The sequence below is a fragment of the Phyllobates terribilis genome, unplaced genomic scaffold (genome assembly GCF_046119375.1).
Source record: "Phyllobates terribilis strain yellow unplaced genomic scaffold, ASM4611937v1 Scaffold_8__6_contigs__length_399053987, whole genome shotgun sequence".
Lineage (NCBI taxonomy): Eukaryota > Metazoa > Chordata > Amphibia > Anura > Dendrobatidae > Phyllobates > Phyllobates terribilis.
The window spans coordinates 111,806,648-111,829,593 of record NW_027362768.1 but is presented as its reverse complement, the minus strand read 5'-3'; the positions used below and the strand labels follow the sequence as shown (position 1 = coordinate 111,829,593).

General features: G+C 43.3%; 1 protein-coding gene across 1 annotated transcript in view; it reads left to right on the top strand.

The window, feature by feature from the left end:
- The first annotated feature begins 9,644 nt into the window (after positions 1–9,644).
- PLPPR4 (phospholipid phosphatase related 4) overlaps positions 9,645–22,946 on the top strand; it is a 182,666-nt gene continuing 169,364 nt past the window's right edge. Inside the window, exon 1 of the mRNA XM_073643229.1 lies at positions 9,645–10,222. Within this exon, the coding sequence (XP_073499330.1) occupies positions 10,145–10,222 (78 nt within the window). The 5' untranslated portion in view covers positions 9,645–10,144. The remainder of the gene's footprint in view (positions 10,223–22,946) is intronic.

Genomic DNA, 22,946 nt, shown 5'->3' with positions numbered 1-22,946 from the left:
TTTCAGAGGTAGATGCAGAAAAAAATATATTCAGTTTGCAACCTGATGGAGGTCAGTATAGATGGACTAATACAACAAGTCCCACACACAGCTAGAAGCCCAATATTTTTTCAGAGGTAGATGCAGAAAAAAATATATTCAGTTTGCAACCTGATGGAGGTCAGTATAGATGGACTAATACAACAAGTCCCACACACAGCTAGAAGCCCAAATATTTTTTCAGAGGTACTGTAGATGCAGATAAAAATTATTTTTAATTTGCAACCTGATGGAGGTCAGTATAGATGGACTAATAGAGAAAGTCCGACACACTACTAGAAGGCCAAATATTTTTTCAGAGCTAGATGCAGAAAAAAATTATATTCAGTTTGCAACCTGATGGAGGTCAGTATAGATGGATTAATAGAACAAGACCCACACACAGCTAGAAGCCCAATATTTTTTCAGAGGTAGATGCAGAAAAAAATATATTCAGTTTGCAACCTGATGGAGGTCAGTATAGATGGACTAACAGAGAAAGTCCCACACACTACTAGAAGGCCAAATATTTTTCAGAGCTAGATGCAGAAAAAAATTATATTCAGTTTGCAACCTGATGGAGGTCTGTATAGATGGATTAATAGAACAAGACCCACACACAGCTAGAAGCCCAATATTTTTTCAGAGGTAGATGCAGAAAAAAATATATTCAGTTTGCAACCTGATGGAGGTCAGTATAGATGGACTAATACAACAAGTCCCACACACAGCTAGAAGCCCAATATTTTTTCAGAGGTAGATGCAGAAAAAAATATATTCAGTTTGCAACCTGATGGAGGTCAGTATAGATGTACTAATACAACAAGTCCCACACACAGCTAGAAGCCCAAATATTTTTTCAGAGGTACTGTGGATGCAGGTAAAAATTATTTTTTATTTGCAACCTGATGGAGGTCAGTATAGATGGACTAATAGAGAAAGTCCGACACACTACTAGAAGGCCAAATATTTTTTCAGAGCTAGATGCAGAAAAAAATTATATTCAGTTTGCAACCTGATGGAGGTCAGTATAGATGGATTAATAGAACAAGACCCACACACAGCTAGAAGCCCAATATTTTTTCAGAGGTAGATGCAGAAAAAAATATATTCAGTTTGCACCCTGATGGAGGTCAGTATAGATGGACTAACAGAGAAAGTCCCACACACTACTAGAAGGAAAAATATTTTTTCAGAGCTAGATGCAGAAAAAAATTATATTCAGTTTGCAACCTGATGGAGGTCTGTATAGATGGATTAATAGAACAAGACCCACACACAGCTAGAAGCCCAATATTTTTTCAGAGGTAGATGCAGAAAAAAATATATTCAGTTTGCAACCTGATGGAGGTCAGTATAGATGGACTAATACAACAAGTCCCACACACAGCTAGAAGCCCAATATTTTTTCAGAGGTAGATGCAGAAAAAAATATATTCAGTTTGCAACCTGATGGAGGTCAGTATAGATGGACTAATACAACAAGTCCCACACACAACTAGAAGCCCAAATATTTTTTCAGAGGTACTGTAGATGCAGATAAAAATTATTTTTAATTTGCAACCTGATGGAGGTCAGTATAGATGGACTAATAGAGAAAGTCCGACACACTACTAGAAGTCCAAATATTTTTTCAGAGCTAGATGCAGAAAAAAATTATATTCAGTTTGCAACCTGATAGAGGTCAGTATAGATGGATTAATAGAACAAGACCCACACACAGCTAGAAGCCTAATATTTTTTCAGAGGTAGATGCAGAAAAAAATATATTCAGTTTGCAACCTGATGGAGGTCAGTATAGATGGACTAACAGAGAAAGTCCCACACACTACTAGAAGGCCAAATATTTTTTCAGAGCTAGATGCAGAAAAAAATATATTCAGTTTGCAACCTGATGGAGGTCAGTATAGGTGGACTAATAGAACAAGTCCCACACACTGCTAGAAGGCCAAATATTTTTTCAGAGCTAGATGCAGAAAAAAATTATATTCAGTTTGCAACCTGATGGAGGTCAGTATAGATGGATTAATAGAACAAGACCCACACACAGCTAGAAGCCCAATATTTTTTCAGAGGTAGATGCAGATAAAAATTATATTCAGTTTGCAACCTGATGGAGGTCAGTATAGATGGATTAATAGAACAAGACCCACACACAGCTAGAAGCCCAATATTTTTTCAGAGCTAGATGCAGAAAAAAATTATATTCAGTTTGCAACCTGATGGAGGTCAGTATAGATGGATTAATAGAACAAGACCCACACACAGCTAGAAGCCCAATATTTTTTCAGGGCTAGATGCAGAAAAAAATTAGATTCAGTTTGCAACCTGATGGAGGTCAGTATAGATGGACTAATAGAATGATGCTATGCCCAAAAGATTTTACTTCACTAGGTGCAGTAAAAAAATTGGTATTCTATACACAGGTGGTATATCTTGCAACACAGATAGGCTACTCCACTGACTAACACACTCTGCAATAGGCCAAAAAGGATTAGCTTTGCTAGATTCAGCCAAATGCTGTGAAAAAAACTTGCACAGCACTGGCACAGACCTGCCTGGCAAAAACTGATAGGAACTGATGTAACCTAGTCCTGAAAAGGACTCCAATTACAATTAGTCTTTACTCCCACAACCTATCTATTTAAGAGCACAGACCTGCCTGATAAAAGTCGTAGGAAATGCTGTAACCTAGTCCTTAAAAGGACTGCAATCACAACTATTCCCTACTCCCAAGCTATCTGTATATTTGTGCGAAAATTGTCTTGAAATTAACAAGGTATAGCGCACACAGCAACAGCGGTGCCGTCTAACACGCAGCTGCAGCAGTGAGAAAATGGTGGCGACGGGGAAAATGGATTGGTCTTATAGGGCAAGGACATGTGACATACACTGCCAATGACACATGCCCTTGCTTGTGTGAAAAAAAGCACTTCGCTCCGTGTGTGCGCTGCTGATAGGCTGACAGATTGCACCTCCCCACTGTAAATGCGGGAAAGAGAAAAAAAAATGGAGATCTTCATTGTTCCTGCAGAGATCCATCCCCTGCCCCTCCCCCCACCCCGCTGTACACTCAAACTGCGTATTAACATTAATTTTCATCATTACTGAGAAAAAATCCAGTTATGATTTTGGTGCACGAACAGTTATCGAACATAACCTTGAACAGCCGAATTTTTCTCAAATTGTTCGTGTTCGCCGAACGGCTCGAACACCGCCCAAAACAGCTCGAATTTGAGATTGGCGAACAGTTCGAGTAGAACAACGCTCATCTCTAGTCTTAACTAGAAACCGGAGGCTGCAGTATTTCATGTCCTGTAGCCAACATTCCATACCCGTCTCCCCAGGAAGGTAGCTATATAGGACCCAGGGGACGGAACAGACGTCGCCCGCCAAAGCCCGCAGGTACTGGACTGGGACACTTGGTATGAGGTTCAGGGAGACAGCCAGAGAGAAGACACAGAAGGGGGTCCTGCTATGTACTCCGGAGTTACCTGGGGGTGGATCGAGCCCCTCACTGAGTAAACGCAGCACGGCACGGGAAGTTACTTTGACGTCTGTAATTTGGACTGCAATAGCCGTGAGTAAAGACCCTGAGGACTGCACTTCCTTGCCTCTGTGTTTCTTGCTGCGCCATCAACCCCTGCACTACAACGCCCAGCACAACCAACATCAACTACACTGCCCTGGAGCTAGCTCTTCCTGTGGAGAGCCACACCATCCCTGCTGCAGTAACATCAGCTTCAGAGGACTGCTCCACAGCGGCGGCTCCCTTAGCCGCATTCCACAGGTGGCGTCACGAACTCTATAAATCCCCTATACATAACCCCTTTTATTGACCGCCCTTGGTCACGAACTGGGTCACCGCCACTGTGACATTCCCCAGCATCCACCGGCCCGGCACCGGGTACCCCACGGCCCAGGGGGCGCGTCAAATACCCATGTCTGTGTGTGAAGAGATGCATGGGAATAGACGCCCCAAAAAAACCACTGGATTTTACTTTACGTTCCGCTGCTAACATTCGGTGGTGTTGAGAAGTCTGGCCCAATGCAGGCCTTGTTCATTTTGATAAGAGTCAGCCTGTCAGCATCTTCAGTTGACAGGTGGATGCACTTATCAGTTATAATTCCACCAGCGGCACTAAAAACCCGTTCTGCCAAAATGCTAGCGGCAGGGCAGGCTAGGACCTCCATGGCATAGAGAGCCAGTTCATGCCACATGTCCAGCTTTGATACCCAATAGTTATAAGGCACAGAGGAATCACGGAGGATGTTGGTACGGTCGGCAAGGTACTCCTTCAGCATCTTCTAAAACTTTTCTCTGCTTGTCAGAGTACCTCACGCATAAGGGCCCTTGCACTGGGAGAGCCTTAGAAAACTGTCCCAGACCTTTGACAGTGTTTCCCTGCCTCTGCTGCATTGTATTTGTGTCTCCCTCATCTGTACTCCTTGGTTGCCCAACAAACTGTGACCTCTCCCACCAGCGTTTCCAGATGGGAATTTTTTTAATAATTCTACAACAAGGGCCATCTGGTACTGCAACATTTTATTAAACCTCTCCACTAAGGGAAGGAGAGATAGAAAGTGTCTAGAAGAGATAGCATGGGTCTAGAAGTGTGATGTTGCCAAGCCTCAGAGCCGCCACCAGGTTTCCGCCATTGTCACACACGACCATGCCTGGCTGTAGGTTCAGTGGTGACAACGACAGATCTGCCTGCTCTGCTATAGCTGTCAACATTTCTGCAGTGGTGTGCGGTTTGTCACATAAGCACATTAGCTTCAGCACAGCCAATTTTAGAGATGGAGGCTAAAGGGGAGGGAGGAGGTGCAGAAGCTGTAGAATGTGGGGGCAACCCTGATTGACCCAGGGCGCGAAATCCTCTGCATCGGGAGGACGTGTTCCGTCCCAGGGTCCGACTGAGTCCTGGATTCCACTATATTAACCCAGTGTGCTGTCAGTGAGATGTACCGTCCCTGGTCACAAGCACTTGTCCAAGTGTCCGTGGTTAGGGGGACCTTCCCAGTAACTGTGTTGTTCAGGGCACAGCTAATGTTCTGGGACTCGTGCTTGTGTAAAGTTGGGACGGCACACCATGAGAAATTGTGGCGGCTGGTGACTGAGTACCAAGGGACATCCACCACCATGAGGTTGCGTAAAGATACCGTCTCCATGAGCCTAAAAGGCAAAATTTCAAGTGCAAGCATTCGAGAAATGTGGCAGTTTAGTATTGTGGCCTGTGGGGCATTGGCTGCCTATTTGTGCTTGCATTCAAAGGACTGGGGTAAGGACAAATGAACGCTGCGCAGGGACAAGGACGTGGACGAGGTTGCTGATGGTGGTAGTTGCAAGTGTGCAACAACAGGTGCAGGGCGGGAGGCATCTTTGCATACGCCATGGGCAGTGAATTGGCGTGCATGCACAACAGCGGAAAAGGCAGTGGTGTTACCCACAGACACAGCTTCTGGACCCTGGCATTTAGCCCAACTAGTCGGGTGCTTTGCTGTCATGTGCCTGATCATGCTAGTGGTGGTCAGGCTGCTAGATTAGCTGCCCCTGCTGATGCTGCCATGGCAGATATTGAAAATGGACTTTTTAGGGTTAACTTGACAGTCTTTAAAAAAGAGCCAGACTCGGGAAGACCTAACAGTTGGACTGGCAACTTCCCTGATGTTGGAGTTCTTGGGAACAGTTGCCCGCCTTGTGTCTGTGGCCACCATACTGCTTGTTCCTGTCTGTTGTGGTGCTATGCCTCCCTCCCCCTCTGTGCTGCTGTCCTTGCCCTGCACGTCACCATGCCAGGATGGGTCAGTGACTTCATCGTCCACCACCTCGTCTTCCACGTAAGCACCCTGGGCCTCCTCCTTACTTGGTGTCAATTGTGTCTCATCATCATCATCATCCACCTCTTGCGATAGTAATTGCACTTTCCCACCGTCTCCCCTTACAAAGTGGAACAGGAAAGTAGGGCGACATGATGTGGATGCTTGTTGTGCTCCCTCAGCAGGCACAATTTCTTCTTGCCCATGGCCTCTGCGTGCACCATCACGTCCACTTCCCAGTACCTTGCCATGCGCCTTGCCCATTTTAAATGGAGTATAATATTTGGCACGCTCCCAAAAAAATGTCAGGATTATTACCGCAGTAATATCGGATCATGTCTGATGACCACGGTTTTAGGCAGTGGCCTTACAGTATGGTATTGGACAGCGACCAACTGTGAATAGGTTTGAACACCACACAACTGGCAGACATTAAATGGAGTATAATATTTGGCACGCTCCCAAAAATGCCAGGATTATTACTGCAGTAATATCGTATCACGTCTGATGACCACGGTTTTACGCAGTGGCCTTATTGTATGGTATTGGACAGCGACCAAGTGTGACCAAATCTGAATAGGTTTGAACAACACACAACTGGCAGACTTTAAATGGAGTATAACATTTGGCACAATCCCAAAAATGTCAGGATTATTACCACAGTATTATCGGATCACTTCTGATGACCACAGTTTTAGGAAGTGGCCTTATAATATGGTATTTGTCAGCAACCAAGTGTCAATTGGTTCAACAAAATACAGCTGGCTGACTTTAAATTCAGTGTAATATTTGGCATGCTCCTCAAAATTTCTGTATTATTACAGCAGTCATATGGGATCATGACTGATGGCCACTGTTTCAGGCAGTCGCCTAATAGTATGATATTGGACAGCGACCAAGTGTGAATAGGCTTGAACAACACAAAACTTGCAGACTTTAAATGGAGTATAATATTTGGCATGCTTACAAAAATGTCAGGATTCTTACCACAGTAATATCGGATCACCTGAGATGATGGACAAGTTTCTCTGCTTCCATAATACAGCAATGCTACTAAAATCAAACAAATATGGCTGTATGCTGCTAACAAGAAAATGGAGCAGTAAAAATGATGTATTATATTGCTTTTTTAAGCAAATAATCAGGACTAAGAGGAAAAATAATATTAGCCCTGATATCTAGGGCTATAGATATCAGTAAAAGCAGCAGACAGAACATGTAATGGACCCTATTCTGCTCTCTAAACTCTCCACAAACTATGCCTTTCTATCTCCTGCTATCACCAGGATTGATACGCATCTGGATTAGTCCTTAAAAGGAATGTTAGTTGAGATGTATATTGCTCTGGAATACCTAACTAAATAAACCGCAAATTCTCTCCCGAGCTCAGCAGCACCTCCCCCTACTCTGCCTGTCTGAAGGGTAGACTGTGACGAGCATAGGGTCACCGGGTCTTTTATAAACCTGATGACGCTATGCGGCCAGTCAATCACTGTAATGCCACAACGAACATAGCTGCGGCATTTCAGAGACTGGCAGGCAATTGCTGCATGTTTATTCGCTGTCTAAACAGCCAACATGCGTGGCGGGGACTCGGGCTCCCTCCCGAGCATCCAGGAAGTACTCACCGAGCACCGAGCATCTCGAACAGGGAGATGCTCAGGTGAGTACCAAGCAGTTACGAGCATGCTCACTGATCACTAATAATGGCTTGTTTTTCAGGGGCTGGCCTGGCCCCCCTGGTTCCATGAAGGGAAATCTTAATATTTCAGCATACAAGATATTTTGGACAATTGTAGCCTCCAAGTTTGTGGAAACGTTTTTAACTGTTCCCTAGACTGCCCCAGTGCACATAGCAAGGTCCATAAGGCATGGTTAAATGGTACATGGAAGTAGCTGCTCCTAGTAAGCACCTGTTCACACCTATTTCTTGTTTTGGAAGTGCAGGTCAGTTTTTTCTGTTTTTATGTATAGCTTTTGACTGAGCATTCCACCTCTAGGCCACTGACAGTTTTAATTGCAGCAGGATCCTTCATTCCCACACACAAGCAGACATTTGTCTCTTAGAGAGGAGTTCACACAGGCAGGTTCCTGGTATAACGAGAAGCGCCTTAACATTGCTACCAGGTACACATGAATTGACCAATTTATGAGCTAAGATTTCTCATTTATTTCTGTTTTCTAGAGCAGTAATGCTATTCATATTTCATATATTTTGCATATTTAGCATTGTAGAGTGCTACTTTGTTTGTTACCTGCCTAACTATTACATTACACACATAAACAGATCTTTAGAAAAAGTATTTCTAAAGTCCGTTTATGATATGTATATGAGGCCTTCGACTAGTTGAGGGGGCGTTAGTGTCCTCAGACTAGTTGGCCCGCTTAGAATGTTATCATGCTCCTGTGTGCCTGATAACATGACTTACAAGTGCCGGCATCAAAGCTAGCGATAAACTTACCTTATGAATTTGTGTGGCTTCTTTCCTTCGCTTCATTGATCCTCTGAAGCGGGGTGTACACGTACCGGCTTCAGAGAGGTGTACTGCGCATGATCAGAAGTCTTCTTCACTTCCGATCATGTGCAGTGCGCCTCTCTGAAGCCGGGACGTGTACACCCCACTTCAGAGGATCAATGCGCGAGGTTTGTATAGTGCTGGCGATGACGCCGGTTCTTGTAAGTCATGTTATCACGCTCAGAGGGCATGACAACATGCTAAGTGGGCCGACTAGTCTGGAGACACTAACGCCCCATCGAATAGTCAAAGTCCTCATTTTCATATTATAAACAGACTTTAGAAATACTTTTTCTAAAGATCTGCTTATGTGCGTAATATAATAAAGGAACTGTTAGTCAGGGAATTTTGCTATGTATACTCAACTGCTGGTGGTTCTGGGGACACGGGGGACCTGATCGGTTCCCTTTAAGATATGGGCCTTTTTTATGGTGTTTTTACCAAAGGGTGTGGTTCAAATGATTTTCTAGGGCGTGTCTTAGGCTGCTTTTCATTATTATCTGGTGAGCCACTCCCCATTGCTAAAGACAATAACAATGCGCAGTAAATAAAAAAGCCCATATCTCTGGAACTTTTTGGTGTTTTAGGAAAAAAACAAGAACAGAATACTCAGTGGGGCAGAGAGAAAAAACTGGCCATTTTGGACCTGGTGACAGGCCTTTCATCCAATTTTTCATGTTGAACAGGACACACTATGTAATAGTGGCTGCAGAGAGGAATAAAACATTTTAGTATGTTTTCATTTTGCCTCTCCGTTTTGGAGATATTAGCATTCAAAGTAGTGGCGCCAAATGAGTTAACTTTTGTTCCATCCAAGTGAGGGTCATCAGATAGTAACTCATACAGGGAGAAGAAGTGCACACCCCCAGTGATATCTATCTGATAACACCCACTTGGGCTTAACTAACGTTAACTCATTACGTGCCAAATACTTTGATTGCTAATATCTTCGCAAGGAAGAGGAGAAATTAAAAAAAAAAATTAAAAAGTTTTATTCTGCTCTGGAGCCCCTATTATATTGTGTGTCGTGTGAAAAATGTGGTGATAGTTACATCCATAGATAGCTACAATCTATCTCTTCATCTATCAATCTTTAATTTTTCATATAGATAATAAACATTTTCCCAAAATGATGATTAGCAAGTGTCTGCGCAGTTTCCAATCTGAAAGGGAGATAATCAATTATAGAAGAAAACCCCCGAATATGAAGAGCACATGACTAACTAATAAAAGGGTTAAATGAAATTCTCTTGACCGCTAAGTAAGTCCCTCCGGCTTTCAGTGGCATCTCCTTCTGCATCATCTGTTAGGTGGAAGGATTGATCAGATTGGAGCATCCTCCATAACCTCCTAGCACACACAACTCCGGGCATTTTCTTCCTTTGCTCTCTGTGGCTCCTTTGACGTCAGACCTATAGACAATAAGCTGTGAATTCTAATGCTAAAGTGAATAGGAGCTTATGGGGAGAGGGGGTTTTGTATAGCAGCCATTACTGTTTCTGCAAGGCGTAATGAATAATTTTCTCTGACTGTGTGGGAACTTGAATTGCTGCAAGGGAGAGGGGGAAAAAAAAGAGAGAACGAAAGAGAGAGAGAGAGGAGGGGGTGAGAAGGAGAGACTGAGCTAGAGGGAGAGAGGAGAGACAGAAGGGGAAAAAAAAGCAAATGCTGCACACTCCATAGGTGGCACTAGGGAATGGTACATCAACACTGAGCTTTAGGTTTGCAAAAGGGAAAATCATTTTGAATCCGCCTGCCTGAAAGAGAGGGAACGACTGATAAAAACAAACATGTCTGCGAAGGAAAGGCAAAAAATGAGGGTGACAAAAGACAGCGTCACCTTGCTTCCGTGTTTTTATTTTGTGGAGGTAAGTGGACCCTATTGCTATCATTGCATGTTCTTGTATGCATGGTCCTACTGTCTTTAAAATTGGATTTTTTTTTCCCTTGCTTGAAATTATTCCATCATTTCTAGGCAATGAGTTAATGAAGATCTGCATCTATGTGCCATCTATGTGCCTGTGTGTCACAGGCTGGAGATTACATATTGGGTAGAATGGTTTGCCTCTTCAGAAGACTGTCCAAACCATCATGTCTTTAGGCACCATGTAGGTGATGTGCAGAGACTAACGATCAATAGATATTGTAAAGCTTTGCTAATAAATGTGCAGATAGTGTGTTAACCTGCAGTATAGATGTATTTTCATCATATGTTTCCTATTGTTGATAGATCCACGTTACATGTCATCCTCCACCTGCTCAATCAGAGGCTGACATATGCCATAAGGCTGTACACCGTCGATTAAGACGATTAATGCATTTTCAATGTAATTGTAAAACTGTTTATGGAAATAGACATTTGGCTTTGGAATATGTACATTATTGGTGCCTAGTGTTTTTTCTTTTTTCCTGGCACTCAGCCTTTTTTGTTACTGTACATAGTGTTGACTTGTCTGGGTTTTACGAAATAATGCACACATATACTGTATCCATATAGATGACAGATATCTATGATCACATGGAAGGATAGTTAGGATTCATAATCTTGGAAGCTAGATTAGATATGGTGTTATATGGGAATGAATGAAGGTCATACATGTTTGCTTGTTTTGAAGGCCAAGCTGAATGTGCTGGAATATTCATCAATAATTACTTCCCGGTAATTGCTATGTATTGGGGAGTTCAGTGACAGGCCACATTTACTGTCATTGATGTCATGTTCTCACATGTGATGTGGCCTGGTCGGACAAAAAGGGAGGACTTAAAGGTTTATTAACATCCGCCTTGTAGTGCTATCTATCTATCTATCTATCTATCTATCTATCTATCTATCTATCTATCTATCTATCTATCTATCTATCTATCTATTTACTCTATACCCAATAAATGATCCTTTCCAGTACTGGGAACGCAGGCCTACTAAAGCTGTGAAAGGTGTGCTACCTACATTGTCACAAGATATTACACATCATAGTAGTAGATCAGTGGTGGAGCAAAGGATGATGTTTATAACACAGAATAATAATATCACAAGACATAACTTAATGAAGCCCAAGTAAGAAGAATTCTCCAATGTACCATAGTTTGGTCATGCAAGTGTATTCAAGAGTTTATTGTAGTATCAATAAAGGCCTTTACTAACAATAGGGGCCAGAAACGCATTACTTTGTTAATTTTAAAGAGAAAAAATAGTATTTAAAGAAATTATCTGTTCATTTATTATGGCGTTTAATACTAAGACTGTAATATTTATTGATTTCCATTTTTGAGGCCGTCCATTTATCAAAGCAGAAAAAAATAACCTAATGGTCTCTTTTTTTATATGTATGGCCTATGCACATTTTACAGGATACAGCCACTCTTGACTACATACCTAAGTTTTGATGGGTGTGTTGTATTGTATATCAACAGGTCGAATGTACTGTATGAACAATATTTCATTTTCAAGCACAATGAACAGCACTAACTTCTAATTCCCCTGAAACCCTATAACAAAGCTCTGTGGGTGATCCTGTTCCGATACTGTTTAGAATTGACTGTGGTCTAATATTTATGTCCAATTCATCCCATTAGGGTGTAACTATTGACTATAGTCCATTCCAAAAATCCAAGGCACTGAAGATCCTCCTTCACAAAAACTTTATTCAACCAAGTGTACACATAAGAGAAAAATCATACAACGTTTCAGTCTAGCAGGACTTTTATCAAGCCATTAAAACGATGTATGCCATTTTAACGGCTTGATAAAAGCCCAGCGTGGCCTAAACGTTGCATTTTTTTTCTGCATGATTTTTTTCTTATGTGTAAACTTGGGTGAATAAAGTTTTTGTGAAGGAGAATCTTCAGTGCCTTGGATTTTTGGAATTGATTTCAGCTTTACAACCTTGTGGAGGGTTGTACTCAGTAAGCACAAACTATTGAGTGGTGCACGGAATATATGTCAATAAATGTAACTGACTATAGTCCTGTCCAAGTGGGTGAGCAATGTACAGTACAGACCAAAAGTTTGGACACACCTTCTCATTTAAAGATTTTTCTGTATTTTCATGACTATGAAAATTGTACATTCCCACTGAATGCATCAAAACTATGAATTAACACATGTGGAATTATATACTTAACAAAAAAGTGTGAAACAACTGAAAATATGTCTTATATTCTAGGTTCTTCAAAGTAGCCACCTTTTGCTTTGATGACTGCTTTGCACACTCTTACCATTCTCTTGATGAGTTTCAAGAGGTAGTCACCGGAAATGGTTTTCATTTCACAGGTGTGCCTTGTCAGGTTTAATAAGTGGCATTTATTACCTTATAAATGGGGTTGGGACCATCAGTTGTGTTGTGCAGAAGTCTGGTGGATACACAGCTGATAGTCCTACTGAATAGACTGTTAGAATTTGTATTATGGCAAGAATAAAGCAGCTAAGTAAAGAAAAACGAGTGGCTATCATTACTTTAAAAAATGAAGGTCAGTCAGTGCGAAAAAATGGGAAAACTTTGAAATTGTCCCCAAGTGCAGTGGCAAAAACCATCAAGCGCTACAAAGAAATTGGCTCACATGAGGACCGGCCCAGGAAAGGAAGACGAAGAGTCACATCTGCTTCTGAGGATAAGTTTATCTGAGTCTCCAGCCTCAGAAATTGCAGGTTAACAGCAGCTCAGATTAGAGATCAGGTCAATGCCACACAGAGTTCTGGCAGCAGACACATCTCTTCAACAACTGTTAAGAGGAGACTTTGTGCAGCAGGCCTTCATGGTAAAATAGCTGATAGGAAACCACTGCAAAGGATAGGCAACAAGCCGAAGAGACTTGTTTGGGCTAAAGAACACAAGGAATGGACATTAGACCAGTGGAAATCTGTGCTTTGGTCTGATGAGTCCAAATTTGAGATCTTTGGTTCCAACCACCGTGTCTTTGTGCGACGCAGAAAATGTGAATGGATTGACTCTACATGCCTGGTTCCCACCGTGAAGCATGGAGATGTGATGGTGTGGGGGTGCTTTGCTGGTGACACTGTTGGGGATTTATTCAAAATTGAAGGCATACTGAACCAGCATGGCTACCACAGCATCTTGCAGCGGCATGCTATTCCATCCGGTTTGTGTTTAGTTGGACCATCATTTATTTTTCAACAGGACAATGACCCCAAACACACCTCCAGGCTGTGTAAGGGCTATTTCACCCAGAAAGAGAGTGATGGTGTTAGGTGCCCCAGCGAGGTAGTCGTGGGCAACCTGTGGCCCCCTCTCGCTCTGGCACCATACAGACAATACGTGTCCTCCCTCTGAAGTGTGGCTGTATATGTGATGCTCTTCACTTACTTCAAGCCATCCGATCGCGGCTGTCTCCAGGCATTTCTTTTCTGGAACCAGGGCAGCAATAAATTCAGAGGACAAGAGGTTCTTAACCAGAACTTGAACTTTACTTGGGGAAGAGGAATATATACAATATTTACAGGCAGATATAATGGATAAGGCCCGACAGGGTATCATCTCTCTCACAGGCGCTGGCAACTCCTTCAGCCCTGGTTCCCTCTTTAAGTGAAGCATCTCTGTGACTCTAATCTCTGGCCCAAGAGACTCTTCCGCAATACCAACAGTGATCTGGATCCGATATCTCTCCCCCACGTCTTAGCCTGGAGTCCTATGTATCTTCCTCTGCTTCCTGCAGACTAGAAGTGCCCCGGGTCCTCGCTACCTTTGATGAGTTTCTCCGGCCGGCTAACAGGACTCTTGCTCTTGCGTAGGGAGACTTTCACACTGGTGATCCCACTGTCTGAGGGTATGGAGCTCCCGTCTACCCTAGCAGCCACATATATTAGCTGCCCGTACAATTCACTGTCCTATCTCTTACTCAAGAATCACTTCCTGATTCTGGAAACTAAACAGAGATTTTCCTAATGTGCCCACCCTCAGTGAGCTGTCATCACACAGCATTAACTCATCACTGTCTGTAACACTGCTAGCAGACTCAACCTGACATCTGCACCCAGGACAGTGGCATCTTGTGGCTGTTTACAGGTACTGCAGCCCACAAGGAATTATGCCAGGAACAAGCTCTATATCACTCAAGGCTTGATCAGGGCACTAAGTTCCCCCTCTACTCTACTGACTGGACCACTAAAGCTAACCCCTTAGCTTGGTCTACCAACAGTTCAGAGTGGTCTGACTTCAGGAACACTTCCTTTAACTATCTCAGTGCCAAGGGAAGGCTACGCCCTTCCCCACTATTACATTGGGGTGCTACGCCAGATGACCTGGCCTCCACAGTCACCAGACCTGAACCCAATCGAGATGGTTTGGGGTGAGCTGGACCGCAGAGTGAAGGCAAAAGGGACAACAAGTGCTAAGCACCTCTGGGAGCTCCTTCAAGATTGTTGGAAGACCATTTCCGGTGACTACCTCTTGAAGCTCATCAAGAGAATGCCAAGAGTGTGCAAAGCAGTCATCAAAGCAAAAGGTGGCTACTTTGAAGAACCTAGAATATAAGGTTAAGTATATAATTCCCCATGTGTTAATTCATAGTTTTGATGCTTTCAGTGTGAATGTACAATTTTCATAGTCATGAAAATACAGAAAAATCTTTAAATGAGAAGGTGCGTCCAAACTTTTGGTCTGTACTGTACAAGAAGTGTAAAGGGTGGATAATGCCACATAGTTAACAGAGTTGTAGTGACAAGATGCCTAATATTTCATTGACTTCAGTGATTTTGTCTTTTCTTTGGACTAAGAGGGGTAAGATAGACTTAAAGAGTAACCAAACATTTTTTAATGTAATTATTGATCAGCCTTTGTAAAGTTATGAATCATTGTAATTTACTCGATTACCTTATGTTATTTCCTTCTGTCTTTAACACCATACAGAAAGTGCTCGCTTGTCTGCCTAGTTTATGCTGTGTTAGGAACTGATTTGAGCTCCAGCAAAGATCCATACAACTGTGAGCTTATCTACTCAGATAGGGAATAATATCTGAACATGTGGGAAGGGAGCAGAGGAGCTCACACAGGACTATGGATTTTGCTAGACCTGCAGTTCAAATCAGCTCCTAAGACAGCATGAACTAGGCAAACAAGTCAGCACTTTCAGCATGGTGTTAAAGATAGAAGGAAGCAAAATGAAGTAATGGAGTATATTATAAAGATGTAAGGCAGCACTATCAGTGGAAGGCTTGCAGTTCTTGAATGGGCTTTCATGTGTAAGCTTTATTTAAGCCATTCCATCTAGCAGGTTCAAGGAGAAACCAGGCCTTTGGTCTTTAAACCCTATTCAGGAAATTGGACTTACGCATGGTCACCTGGGTTGTGTCCACACAGTGGCTGAGGGTCGATGAAGCTGACTAGCAGAGAATAATCAGAATGCCAAATCAAGAACAAAATTGAGTTGAGTAGCCAAAACACAAGCCGAGGCCAAGGACGTGAATAAATAGGCTGAGCGAGAGCAGTGAAGCAGGAGTGAACCAGTGAAAGTATAACCTGTAACTGGTAGCCAGAGACTGACTGTGGGGGTTTAAATAATAAGGAACCCCACTCATGGATCCACTAATAACCAGCCCTCTACTGCCAAACACAGATGAATTGGAGGAAGGAAAATTCGGATAGGTCTATGCTATCCGAATGTTAAACCGAAATGTCCTACCATTGCCCAGCGTCATCCACAGTATTACTAGTGACAATGACAGAGGTAGGAGGAGCATGTTCAAACACAGATGTTACAAAATATCCATAACTTTACAGAGGCTGATCCCTAATTAAATAAAAAAGAACATAGATATTTGTAACCATAATTTATGTCCTGTTTTTTTTTTCTAGTTGTTCTTACCTATAAAATTATCTAGACCTTTCAGTGCTGACTAAACAACTTTTTCTTGCATTTATTCATCTGTGAAGGATGCTTCCATCTCTAGCACTTCAGCCAGTGATGCCTGATTGTTCACTGAAATTAATAAAACATCAAAAAATTAATATGCGACATGAAAGGGTAAAGAACCAGCTGGCGGCCATATATGGACATCAAAATATTCATGAGAACAGATGTTTTTTTTAGGAGACAAATGTGTTTATCGTGCTTGACGCCCACCTACATGGTTATAATACCAAGCACAGGTTTCCAAGTAAAAGAGCAGATTTATTATTAAAAACCATTAACAGGGAAATTAGCAGAACTGATCGATCAGCTGGAAGTTGCACCCAGGTTTGGGTGAAGGAATGAGTCCATACGCCCCTCTACCAAGCAGATTCTACAGTCAGGCTAAACTTACACATCTAGAGAGTCAATGGATGCAACACAGAGAGTATCCGTGTTAATTAATATCATGGTTCTAGTCAAATCTGACCAAACTTGGTAATGCTATCATTTCATGCGAAAAAGGCTGTGCCCGACCATGTGCTATGAATGATCCATTTTAAGACAGATATCACACGTATGCGAAAAATGGAGATGTGATTGAGCTCTGATAAGTAGTTCATCTAGTAGGTGGAAGGTACTGGTATAGATTTTGCATTGGAGTCCAGAGCTCTGTAAGTTTCAGAAATGGAAAGAAGGTGAAAATGGGAAGAATAAGCAATGGAAATCAAAACAACACCATTGGCACAATTGGATCCCAAGAACAATTTTCCAATTACACATTTACAGAACAGAATGGTTACTATTAGTGATGAGCGAGCGTGCTCGTTTAACCTTTTCATCAAGCATGCTCGGGTGCTTTCCGAGCATCATCGGCGTGCTCATATATTAAGTTCGAGTCCCTGCGTCTGCATGATTTATGACTGTTAGTCAGCCTCCCTAACAAACAGGCAATCTCTGCATGTGTTGAGACTGACTAACAGCCAAAATCACGCAGACGCAGGGACTCGAACTTAATATACGAGCACGCCGAAGATACTCGAAAAGCACCCGAGCGTGCTCGGCGAAAAGGTTAAATGAGCCTGCTCGCTCATCACTAGTTACTATAAGGCATAATTTACATGTCCAATTTTAACATACAAATGCCATGCGTGTTTTTCATAGATAGCATTCATACCAGTGATAGTCTATGTGGCCATTCATATGTCCGTGATTTTTCACGGACAGAGAGGTCCGTCAAAAATTGTGGAGACATGTCCAATTTTGCTCCAAGGGTCAGATCATAATTGGCAATGCAATCAATGAGTTTGTGAAAAAAATCAGACCGCACATGGATGAACTGCGAGTGTGGTCTGATTGTGACAGACTGTCAGAATGGATAAAATGGAGAAGTTATATTTTTTTTTAATCTTTTCATGTATGAGAAAATCGGATGATACTCGGACCACACTCTGATCAAACTCTGATCAGAGTCTCATCAGAAAGTTGACGGTCTGTTTTTCTTATACGTGGAAAAATCGGACGTCTCAATGAGGTCATCTGAATGAGGTCTGACTGTTACTTTAATTACTTGTGGGTGTAAAACTGAGTAATTAAAGCAAGCAAGATTATTGTAAAGGATAAAAACATGGAGCAGAAACTTTGGTAGACACATTCTTCAGAGTGGGTGTATTGCCAAGTTTTTAGTAATAAGGTTCGGATACGGCTTTAAAGAAGGCAAACACTTGTAATATAATGCAATTTTATTTATAACAGTTAATTTGAAAGAAAAATTACAGAATCAAAGGAATAGTATGATATTATGATATTGCGTACACTTTTGTAGATTAAAGGTTACTAAGGTTAAATACTTATAAAGGTTACATACTTACTATTAGATAGAAGAAGAAACAGATTTCCCTAGTAGCATGTACATCATCTGTCCGGAAACTTCAGCTGGAGAAGCGTTCAGCGATGGGCAAAGAATGCATCCTAGGTCCTACACTGTGAAGAGCGTCCTCTTCACAGGTCCACAGTGCTTCTGCCATAACTGAATTCTTAAACAGCTTTATACATTTTAGAAAAAGGCTTACCCAACCTAATATTACATAAGCATGAAAGTTCATAGGGTGTTGTCCAACATTCCAATCCCGTGACAGAGGCCAGCTATCACAGATAAGCAATACCGGACAAGACCTGTTCACGGACCATTCTACTTCTGTCATAATGTTTACATATGATAAGAGCAAATCCTACACCGGGTTATAAATCAGAACAAGGTTTTCGTCCCAGACAGCATATTGTGTTAAGAATAGTGAGATACATACACAGATAAAGTATACCTTAACACAGAATATATAATCAGAATATTAATTAAAGGTTGGATACATCATAATGGGTTTCAGATAGCCACTTATATTTTTAGTACTACAATAAGCTTCTCCATCTTAAGCCATATACCTGTAGTCTTATTTACAATTTTGTGCAATCGTCTGTCTCTGGTTCTAGCAAACACAGAGTATACAAAAGGCTAATTCCCTTCAGTAATAAAGATTAAACCTCAGACTGTTATCAAACTTAAACAAAAGCTATGTTTTAGTATGTCTTGACTAATGACCCCTAGTCTACTGAGGTAAGATACCTACAAATGCTAACATGTCTAGTTCCTATTTTATTTCAATATGTATTTGAAATATAAAATAGCCATTTTTCATGTTCATACTACAGTAGGTCAGGTTTTTTTCTTTATATCTAGATGTATACTCAGCTTGCAACAAGTTGGCAATGTTGCATTCATAGATTATGTTACACGCACGCCGCTAGGTTCAGATAGGGGCGAGACAGGTTACATGAATTCTTTGGAATCCTGGGGGAACCGTTACTGAGGGCGACCATAGACCATGTGCTGCAGTTTCTCTCAGGCACACAGGGGTATTGACCCTCAGGCACAGACACATAGGTTGCTTTAATGGCTGACCAGACACACTTGACAAGAGTCCTCATATATGGTAGAACAGTAGCATTAAATAAGAAGCCGCACAGCCAGTGCAAGTTAAGTCTTATGAGCAACAGGCTCCAGTGACAAACAGTTCAGTTTCCTTAGCAGCACAGCAGTTCACAGTCTTCTCTGTAGTACAGGACAGCACAGTTATAATGCCAAGGCACATTAATGAACAAAGCATTCTTTACAGTACAGTGAGATGGAGGAGGGGAGGAGGGTTTGCTGAGGGAGATGATCCCTGTGACACCATTTCTTCCAGTCCTTATCTTTATGCCCGACAATACTCTGCACTGCTGGTTCAGGAACTGTACCTGACCCGTGGTTAGCTTCACTCCTGACTTGAATCCTTTTCACTTGCAGGGGTACTTCTCTGAAATACAGAACACACACACCACCTTTCTCTTTGGCTCCAGGCAGACTTTAAACAACTTCCCCACAAACCCCTTGGAAGTCTGCTAAAACACTCCCCTTCTCCTATGACTATGTTAACCCCTCTAGCTGCTGGATGCTTCTGGAGCACATCACTAGTGTTGAGCCACCCCCGTAGTGTTCGAGTTCGGTTCGGTTCATCGAACACCCGTGTGTTCGCCGAACTGTTCGTCGAACTGTTCGTCGAACACCTTCGAACACCGTTAAAACCAATGGCAGGCAAACAAAAACACATAGAAACACATAGAAAACACCTTCAAAGGTGTCCAAAAGCTGACAAACTGCTCAGAAGACACAACTAACACATGGAAAAGTGACAAGTACATATAGTCATGCGAAAAGAAAAGAGGTGGAGGAGTAAAAGGAGGGGGAGACACAGATATAGGCATGTCATGCCCTTCTAAAATCCAAAAAGTGAGAAGCCGACACATTCAGTCCTCTCCTGCCCGTGCCACCTCCGTGTCGCCGGGTTTGTGCCAGAGCCGCGGTGAACCCTGACGGCCAGCCCCCCTCTCCCAATACTGGTGCCTGTCCGCTGGTGGGTCGAGCGAGCCCCCCTGTGGTGGAGGCAGCTCTAAGCTTTTTAATTTAAATTGTCTCTCTAATTTGAATGAATACACTTTAAATCCATTTACAAGGATCTATTGGAGGGCAAGTCTCATGCCAGCAGCCGCATAATTCCAGCTCCAGTTGCGTCCACTAAAGCTGCTGCAGTTAAAAAGCTTTTATAAAGATCGAGCTCGGCTGTCCACTGCAAGGCATCCTACTGCCAGTCCCAGCCCCTATGCCATGGGGTGCCTCCTGATGCTCTTCACTGAGTATCCCGTGGTCCTGAAGCATTTCCTTTGAAAAAATTAAGTGTCCAAACTACAGGTGGTGTAGCTTGCTTAACAGCCGGGATAATCCGCTGACTAGCAGACACTGCTACTAGGCACAAAGTATTTCCTGGGCTAGATGCAGTTAAAAATTTGTAATTAGATACTCTCGTTGGATGCTGAGAAAGCATTCCATAGAGTCTCCTGGCACGTCATATATGATTCTCTTAAAAAGCTTGGGGTAGGGGTCTAGGGGACCCTTTTATAGCCAAAATCACGGCCCTGTATCACAATACGTCACCTAGGCTGAAGATAAATGGAACTGTAGCACCCTGAGGGCTCGGTTGCTACAGAGGTATTGCACCTCAACCAGAGGTGTGATATCTCACTCTCAGGTAAGGATGGAGTGTGGATCAGGACCCGACACCTGCATGCATTACACCACATTGCCGTGGGGCAGGGCGACCAATATGCCTCTGAGATGGGCACGACAGTCCCTGTCCCTGGCTGGAGTGGGGGGAGGGAACACTGAGGAAGGGGAACCCTGTAGTGCAGGAGCAGGGAGGAAGCAGTTCCTGGGTGCATTGAGAAGGGAGTATAAAAGGTGGGCACCATCTTAGTTCAGTGCAGAGAAGTCTGAGCAGAAGTGGTAGGGAGCAGGGGCTCTGCATGAGCTCTGCTCCGGAGGGGGGCCTAGTAACAGAGGCCCAGGCCTGGAAGAGGGAGAAGGAAGGAAGAGGAGCAGAGAAGGCTCCAGGAACGAGGAATGAAGGGATCCCAGGGGTGCGGACGGGCGAGTCGCCACCGCACGCCCGAATCCACCTGCGTGGAGGGGTCAGGCCAAAGGGGGAGACCGGTCCCCGAAACTAGTGGAGGAACGAAACGACCCTCAGCTAGAAACCGGAGGCTGTGACATTTTATGTGGCGCAGCCCCTCGCTACACCCGCTAGGAAGGCACCACATAGGGTCAGGGAAACTGGCGCGAAGTTTACCAAGAGGAGGCCCGAGGCAGCCGGACAGAAGGGTTGGTAAGAAAGGCCAGACAAAGGACACACAAAGGGGGTCCTGTGAAGCACTCCAAAGTTATCTGGGAGTTGTCTGAGCCCCTCACCTGATGAGCACAGTACGACGTGGGCAGCCGTTACCTGCAGACGTGGTCTGGATAATAAGAACTGTGAGTAAAGGCCCTGGACTGCATCACTGACTCCGTGTCGTTACTGCTGCTGCCCTGCACCATCGCCCCCATCCTCCGCATACACTGCCCTGAGGCTATACTCCTCCCGTGGGGAGTTATGCTACGCTCTGCTGCACCCACAACACCAGCCTCAGCGGTCTGCCCTGCAGCGGCGGTTCACTCTGACCGCAATCCACGGGTGGCGTAGTCGGACATTTAAACATCAAAACCACATAAATAGTTCCGCCACTGGTTTGACCACCCTGAGCCACGGAACCGGGTCGCCGCCACGAAGACTACAACCACCAGCATCCACCAAAAAGGGTCCGGCTCCGGGTGTCCCAAGGCCCAGGGGGTGCATCAGAACATTTTCATCACCTTTCACAATCACCAATGGGACAAGGCAGGGATGTCCTCTGTCCCCTCTCTTATACATCCTAGTGACGGAGCACCTGCTCTCATCAATTCGCCATAACCCCAATATTAGGTGGATTGAGGTGGGAGGCACCGATTACAAGTGCTCTCTATTTGCTGATGATGTCCTAGTATATATCACTCAATCACATATATCCATCCATGCTGTTATGGCTGAAATAGATCACTTTGTTACATGGTCAAATTTTAAAATCAATGCAGCGAAGTCTGAGGCCCTCGATGTCTCCCTCCCCAAATCCATATAGGATTCCATCCAGTCCAACTTTCCCTTTGCCTGGCCCTCACAGGGTATCAAATACTTAGGAATTCCTATTCATAGAGACCTCTCCCATCTATGTTATCTTAATTTTGGGCCCTTTATTGAACAACTCCATACAGACCACGGTTGGCAAGTTAGAACTGTAAGATTCACTACGTGAACCACTGGTGTTTTGTGGAAAAGCACATGTACACTGTGTTCCAAATTATTATGCAAAAAGTGTTTAGGAGTGATAAGGGAAGAATTTGTTTGTTTGTCAGTTAAACTCATTGATGGTGATGTGTGTCAGGGCTCTTTATATCACTGTAAGCAATTGCAGACACCTGTGCTAATTAGTTTGGCAGGTGTGTCCAATGAAAGGCAAGACTACTTAAGAAGGCTGTCTCACATTATTAAGCAGCCTACATTTTCTGCCAAAATGGGAAAGAAAAAGGATGTGTCGGCTGCTGAGAAGCAACAAATTGTGGAGTGTTTAGGTCAAGGCATGACTACAATCAACATTGTGCGATGATCAGGATGAAGTGTCTTGGCAATCAAGAAGTATGTAGCTGATAAGGGCGTGCTGATAAGGGCAAATTGAGGACTCTTTCCTACAGGCAATTACGTCAGGTTAAAAGAGCAGCGGCAAAAAAGCCTTGTCATAGCAGCAGACAAGTTT